The 7,203-nt window shown below is 47.5% G+C and overlaps 4 protein-coding genes across 4 annotated transcripts; 2 read left to right on the forward strand and 2 right to left on the reverse strand.

The window, feature by feature from the left end:
• Positions 1 to 255: 255 nt before the first annotated feature.
• On the forward strand, positions 256 to 1,317 carry SERLADRAFT_443349 (uncharacterized protein; the record flags this gene model as incomplete). Its single annotated transcript, XM_007323962.1, has 3 exons — positions 256 to 399; positions 478 to 1,140; positions 1,180 to 1,317. 3 exons carry the CDS (start codon positions 256 to 258, stop codon positions 1,315 to 1,317), a joined length of 945 nt encoding a protein of 314 aa, XP_007324024.1.
• Positions 1,318 to 1,472: 155 nt separating this feature from the next.
• SERLADRAFT_443350 (uncharacterized protein) lies at positions 1,473 to 1,964 on the forward strand (the record flags this gene model as incomplete). The annotated part of the gene is made up of 1 exon (XM_007323963.1): positions 1,473 to 1,964. The coding sequence occupies one exon, from the start codon at positions 1,473 to 1,475 to the stop codon at positions 1,962 to 1,964; it is 492 nt and encodes a 163-aa protein (XP_007324025.1).
• A 3,653-nt stretch (positions 1,965 to 5,617) lies between these two features.
• Positions 5,618 to 6,067, reverse strand: SERLADRAFT_402718 (uncharacterized protein; the record flags this gene model as incomplete). The annotated part of the gene is made up of 2 exons (XM_007323964.1): positions 5,618 to 5,884; positions 5,961 to 6,067. A coding segment is annotated over one exon (185 nt), but the record flags the coding sequence as incomplete, so codon positions are not given.
• Positions 6,068 to 6,364: 297 nt separating this feature from the next.
• SERLADRAFT_402720 (uncharacterized protein) lies at positions 6,365 to 6,815 on the reverse strand (the record flags this gene model as incomplete). The annotated part of the gene is made up of 1 exon (XM_007323965.1): positions 6,365 to 6,815. A coding segment is annotated over one exon (198 nt), but the record flags the coding sequence as incomplete, so codon positions are not given.
• Positions 6,816 to 7,203: the final 388 nt, after the last annotated feature.

The following is a 7,203-nucleotide window of genomic DNA, read 5'->3' on the forward strand; positions in this document are numbered from 1 at the left end:
TCAAATACCTCTGACCAGGCCTGGCACTTGCCTCCGCCAGTTGGAGAATGGTTGACAGCTTAACAAGCGGACCACCCCCTGACAACCGTTCAGACCAGAGTTTATTACTATAACTTTATATACTTTTCAAATACAATAGTGTGGGTAGTCGGGGATTGAGACCCGTTACTCAGCTGGGAAGAGGTTGATCCGCAGATAGCAAGCGGGGACCCCCAGTTACTTTTTTTTTTACTTTACCAAAGAGAACAAGTTGACATGTCATCGCAAAACCAACCTGATGTCAGCACCTTGTTGCACAACATGCGTGCACAGGTCTTGGCATTGACCACACAGCTCGTGGAGCTTCAGGCAAACCCCCCTGAACATGTCGAGCGAAAATATGACAAGAAAGTCGAGATTGTTGCTGACCCCGGCGCTTTCAAAGGAGACCGGGCTTGATTTGCTGAATGGTGGATCAAACTCCAAATTTGGATCAAGGTGAACTGGGACATGTTCGCCGACAATTTTGAGATAGCAACAGCAGTGCTATCTAGACTAAAAGGACCTGTGGCAGGTCAATACACCCAAGTTAGACTCCAGGAGTGCTATACCGCTGGTCACTGGCCCACTTGGGACGAATTAAAAATTGAAATTGAAAAATATTTCAAACCTCAGGCTGAGCGCAACTGGGCGCGCCAGCAAATCCATTCCTTCAAACAAGGGAATATGAGGATGGATGATTTCATTACCCAGTTCCTGGCTCTCTCTATTCAAGGGGGCTTAGGAAATGAACATGCGGTGGAGCTGTTGGAGCGCAACATAGCACAGGCTATTGCACGACAGCTCTACATACAAGATATGCGGAGCGAGAACCTTGCAGCAGCTGCTGAGGAGGTTCAGAAAATTGGTAGGGCCATAGAGCTCTACAACATGCAATTTGGTGGCGGGTCCACCACCAAAAACAACTTTTCCCAGAGGAGCCCTGGGTCATCAAACCAAAATAAACAACATTCTCACGGGTTCAAGCTGTTCGGGCTGCAGCCAGGACAGGGTGCTTCTATGGATATCGGCGAGGTCCAAGGCGGACAGATGCGCAGATTCAAGGGCAACTGTTACAACTGTGGCCAAGAGGGACACATGTCCCAAGATTGCAGAAACGGGGTGCAGGCCGCCCAATAAAAAAATAATCAAGGGCGCCAGGCGCGCCAATTAGAAACTGAAAAGCCGGACAATCAGCTCAATACTCTGGCCGGTCGTTCATACAACGAAATCCGGGCCTTCTTCTACAATCAGCAGGCTGCTGAAATGAAGGCTCAGGGAAAAGAGTTCAGAGCTTAGGTCACTTGGGTGCCTTCACTCCTATGAACAATGAAGTAAACCACGACAAAGTGGCCCCTGCTCCAGGGTGTTGCACGAGCAATAAAGGAAAGACGGGGATGGCTCCCCAGTTTGTAAATAAATTTCCAAATTTGTTATCTGAAGTATGTACTTGTATGAAGAAATGTGATTGTAATATTTATGATACCACCGCTGCACCAGCGTCTCCCTTGGAGTGTGGCCCCAGCGAGACAAATACTAGGGTGCTTGATTCTGGTAAAAATAAAAATAAAAATATAGAAAATCCTAAAGTAGAAAAACATGTTTCTTCTTCTTCCTCTTCTTCGGAGCCACTTTCTACAGACATCCCAAGGCGTGTGCTGATGCGCACTTATTTATACCAAAAGGAGATTTGTTCAGACGTTGGTGTGGAAAACCTTGCCCGGGGCATAGTACACCCAAACAGTGCACTGCTTGATTCAGGCGCTAACGGAATCTTCATAGATCAGGTCTGGGCGGAGCAAATTGGACTCCCCCTTGTAAAATTAGATGTGTCTATAACATTGATGGTACACTTAATGCGGGTGGCTGCATTACACACAAATGTTCTTTTGTTGTTGAGTACCAAGGACACAGAGAACGGGTCACTACCGAAGCTACCCAACTAGTGTTACGCACGAAGTGCTTAACAAAGTCTGAGGGTTCGTCGAGGTTTTTATAAAGAGACTTATCCAAAGACAAGTTCGAGAACGTAGTTCTGAGTAGAGGTCTTCCAACGAGAGTTGGTCTTCTTCTGAGTAGAAGTCTGATCTTAGGAGTCTAGCTTTGTAAGCGTAAACTGCGTAGAATTGTATTGGAGAATACTACTGCTGTTACATGGTATTTATGATGGAAAGGAATCGGTGATAGGAGTTAGGTCCTATCTAGGGCAGGTCCGTCCGTTGAGGACTAAGTACTATAATAGGTACTGTGAATGCGAGAGGGACGGAAGTATTAAGAACAAAGCTTGAAGGAAGTGTCTAGCCACTTGCTGAGAGCAATCAGGGACTGGAACTAGAGTCCAATGTGAGTAACTTTATTATTAGAGAGTATGACAGGTATACAGTACCTAGAGTCCAATATGAGTAACTAGAGAATAGGAAGCATTGGACTCTGCAATGCTGTCCGAAGTTTTGTAAACAAAGGTAAACAAAGCAGCCACAAAGGCGAAATAATAGAGAACACAATCAATAGTGAATGATAGAAGAATAGATAGAGAAAGGAATGAAAATATATAGGTAGCACAAAGGTGCAGAATCACCAAAACTAACACTCCCCCCTGATGCTGCACCTCCCAAGCATCAGCTCCCCCCTGATCTAATAAGTCCCATCATCTTCCTGAACACTTCCACTTTAGGCTTGGCAAGAGCCTTGGTCAACAAGTCTGCAGGCATTTCAGCAGTGGGAACAAAGGTAGGAGCAATCTGCCCAGAGTCAACAACATCTCTCAACCAATGCCATCGCAGATCAAGGTGTTTCATCCGACCATGGTGCTCAGGGTTCTTGGATACAGAGATGGCAGATTGGTTGTCAATATGAAGGGTGGAAGGAGAGGTGATAGGATAGCCCATTTCCTTCAACAAATTTCGCATCCAGCAAATCTCTTTGCCAGCCTCAACAGCAGCAATGTATTCTGCTTCAGTGGTGGACAGAGCAACAATGTTCTGAAGCTTGGAGCTCCAGGAGACAGCACCAGATCCCATCTTGACAATATAGGCACCAGTAGAACGACCAGAGTCCTTGTCACCACCATGATCAGCATCAGAGAAAGTGGTGAAGAGTTCAGTGGAATTGGGATCAGGACCAAGGACAAGGGAATGATCAAGGGTGCCTTGCAAGTAGCGGAACAAGTGCTTGACAGCGCTCCAGTGAGTAAGACCAGGATTAGAGTTATATCTGGCAAGGACTCCAACAGTGTAGGCAATGTCAGGACGAGTGGTAGTGGCCAGATACATCAGAGCACCAACAGCAGCAAGGTAGGGAATGTCCTTCATCAAAGCAGCATCACTGGATGTTTTGGGAGACATGTCCTTGGTGAGGCGCAAACCAGGATCCATGGGAGTGGACACAGGCTTGCAGTCCTTCATGCCAAAGCGCTCCAGAATGTCCAGAGTGTACTGATGTTGGGAGAGGGAGATGGTGCAATTACTTAGGTCTCTAGTGATGGAAATGCCAAGTAGGTAAGAAGTAGGGCCAAGATCACGAAGCTTAAAGTGCAGGGAGAGGTCCTTGACAGCTTGGTCAAGTGCAGAAGTAGAAGTGGATGCCAGTGTCATGTCATCAACAAAGACAGGCAGGATAATGCGCACATCAGCTCTGTTAAAGACATAGATGGCAGAGTCTGAATAAGTACGCTTGAATCCGAGTTTTTCAAGCACAGTGTGCATCTTCTGGTTCCACATTCTGCCTCCCTGCTTTGTCCCATAGATGGCCTTGTCCAACTGGCAAACAAGATTGCGAGGACCCTGATGGAATCCCTCTGGCTGATGCATGTAGACCTTGACATCCATGACTCCATTCAGGAATGTATGGGAAATGTCAATGGAGCGCAAATGGAGGTTGTGGATGGCTGCAATGGCAAGGACAACTCTGATGGATGATATGCGGACAGTAGGTGCAAATATTTCGAGGAAATCAAAGCCAGGGCACTGGTTATAACCTTTGGCCACATATCTGGCCTTGTAGCGCTCAACAGTGCCATCTGAGTTGCGCTTGATCTTGAAGACCCACTTGCCACCAATAGCCTTGACTCCAGGAGGTAGTTCCACTAGTGACCAAGTACCATTGCGCTCATGAGCTTGAAGCTCTTCCATGGCTGCCTCTCTCCATTTATCTGCATCAGGACGCTTCATTGCATCTGCAAATGACCTAGGCTCAGCAGAGTCTCCAAAGTGTGCCACTTCATCATCAACTGCCTCAGAATCACTGTCATCACTCTTAATGGTAGGAGTAGGTTGTCTGTGTTGAAGCCACCATGGTCTAGGTGGTCTCCTAGCCCTTACAGGGCGTCTCAGTGCAATAGGCAAGTCAGGAGAAGGTGAGCGATGAGGAGGGTGATTTGGAAGCTCAGGAGGTTGATTCACAGGTGGTTTTGCATCAAGGTCCAAATGAGGCCCATTGTCAGGCAATGGTTGAGGCTGCTGAAGCGCAGCTGGTGGGCCCATATCTCCCCCTGGACCTGGTGCAGGGACATCCTCAATCAGGCCCAATGGCATGGATAGCGAAGGTGGAGTGGGAGGTGGAGGCGGGACATTGTCAGAAGACCTTTTCAAGCCAGGGAAGTAGCGCTCATCAAAATCAGCTCTCTCAGAGATAACAGTGCGCTTGGTGGTAGGATTGTAGAATTTCCATCCCTTGTACCCCTCAGGGTAACCAATGAACACACATTTCTCCATATGAGAGCCAAAGACGCCTCTTTTGTTCTTTTGCACATGCACATAGGCAGTGCAGCCCCAAATGCGAAGGTGAGACATGTCAGGCTTGCGTCCATACCACAACTCAAATGGAGTGGCATGGGCCACTGCATCAGTGGGACACCTGTTCCAGACATGCACCAAAGCGGACAGACATTCACCCCAGAAGCTGTTAGGCAATGCAGACTCTGATAACATGGCAGTGATACGCTCAGTCAGAAGTCTGTTTGCTCGCTCTGCCACACCATTCTGCTGAGGACAATTCCTGGTGGTATGCTGTCTGACAATCCCATGGTCATCTGTGAATTGCTCAAATTCCTTGGACATGTACTCTCCCCCTTTGTCATCGCGCAGAGCCTTGATTTTACGCTCCAATTGAGTCTCAGCATAAGCCTTGAATCTCTTGAAAGCATCAAAGACATCTGACTTGGCCTTGAGAGGCACAACAACACGGAATCGACTGTGATCGTCAATGAAGGTGACCCAGTAGCGATAACCAGAGAATGTGGGGGAAGAAACTTGGTGTACATCAGAATGGATGAGGTCCAAAGGATGAGCAGAGCGAGTATCAGATGAGGGGAATGGATTGGCATGCATCTTGCCAGACAAGCACGGTTCACAGACAGGATCAGGAGTAGCCTTGGATTCCAGTGTAAGCCCAGTGACCAGATCTCTCTGTATCAGTCTCTTGACATCAGCATGATGGTGGTGAGCCAATCTGCGATGCCAGAGCATCAAATCAAGTGGTATAGTTGCAGTAAAATGTCCCAATTCAACACAAGCAGCAGTAGATCCATCAAGGAATGCTGCATTGTTGTCATTGATAGTTGCAGTGAACAAGAGAGTGTTGTCACGCATAAAGGACATGGAATGAGACGAAATAGTGACATTGAAACCACTTTGACGAGTTAAATACAAGACTGAGAGGAGATTATTTCGAAGATCTGGTACATGGAGCACTCTAGAGAATTCCACAGCCCTAGCCACTTTGCCATTCATCACAGGATTAAACACCACAGTACCAACACCAGCTGAATAGACAACAGTGTGATCAGCCAGCTTGATTGGCACACGATATGGGGTATAGTGGTGCATCCAATGACGATGAGGTGTCATATGAGAAGTGGCGCCTGTGTCTGCATTCCAATCAATGTCAGCATCAAGTTGGAGAGGGCAATGAGGATCAGAGGGATGAATGGAACGAAGACTTGCATTCCCAGCTGATTCAGTGACCACAGTAGATGAATTGGCATTGTTGGGCGAAGATTTGGGCTGCTGAGAGGTATTCTGAGAGTTGCTGGAGCCTGCCTGAGCCTTATTGCCACGCTTGTAGCGATTCTTAGCACCCTCCACTGCCTGTTGGCGACTAGCAATGTATCTGTGGCATTTGTCTTGGGTATGACCAAGTAAACCACAGAAATCACACTGAATGCGAGTAGAGGTGGTGGATTGGTTGCAATGATGGCAGTTAGGATGGGTGCAGGTGCTATTGGCAGTGGTAGACGAAGAATGCAAGGCAGAATCGACTTCAGCACGACGACGGCGATTGACCTCTTCAGCAAGGAAAGCATCCCTGAGCTGGGTCTTGTCCAAGGTGCCCAGAAGTAGTAGAGATGAAGTGAAGTGGGCATATTGATCAGGAAGTGCCCTAATCATGGCCATGCATGTCAATTCATCGTCTAATTCAGACAATGAGAAGCCAGTAGGACGAAGATTTTGAATCTGATGCATGCCTTCGTCAATTCTGGTCATGAGAGACTGCAGGGACTCGTCCTCCTTCTTTCTGATAGAGAAGAAGTCGTCATAGGCATTAAATCTCGTCCCAGGCTTCTTAGAGACGTGCACAATTGCCAGTTTCTCCCAGATCTTGACAGGATCATCAATGATGCCATCAAGATGGATGCGCTGCTCTTTGGTGACATTGAGATATAATGCACCAGCAGCCTTTTCAGCTCTCAACTCCCATTTCTCTATTGCTTCAGCTTCAGTCCCAGGACACTTTTCAGCGCCAGAGACGAGCCTCCACAGTCCCTTGGTCATCAACCAAGCTTGCATTTCACCACTCCACTGGGGGTAGTTAGTGCCAGACAAGGGATGGAACTTGGGATCAGAGTCAGACATGATGGGTGTTGTATAAGACAATAGAGCAATGATAAATGATGTAGGAGACGGCTATAGGCGATGGAATAGTGGCAAAGACAATGGGCAAGAGTAGGAGGCGAGCAGATAAGATGGTGAGGCGGTAGAGAGAGGATATGGAGAGGGTCAGAAAGCGCAAGGATAGGTCCAAATAGGGTCCAAAAAGCGTCCAAAAGCGATCCAGGAGGGTGCTAAGGCTTCCTAGTGCTGCTACAGGGTTACGCCTGTGTTCCCCTTTCAATTCCACACTGATATTAACAGAGAAATCGCCTCGAGACAGTGTTGGTTAATAGGGCTTGTATATGAGTCAACAAAG

Source organism: Serpula lacrymans (genome assembly GCF_000218685.1).
Source record: "Serpula lacrymans var. lacrymans S7.9 unplaced genomic scaffold SERLAscaffold_17, whole genome shotgun sequence".
NCBI lineage: Eukaryota > Fungi > Basidiomycota > Agaricomycetes > Boletales > Serpulaceae > Serpula > Serpula lacrymans.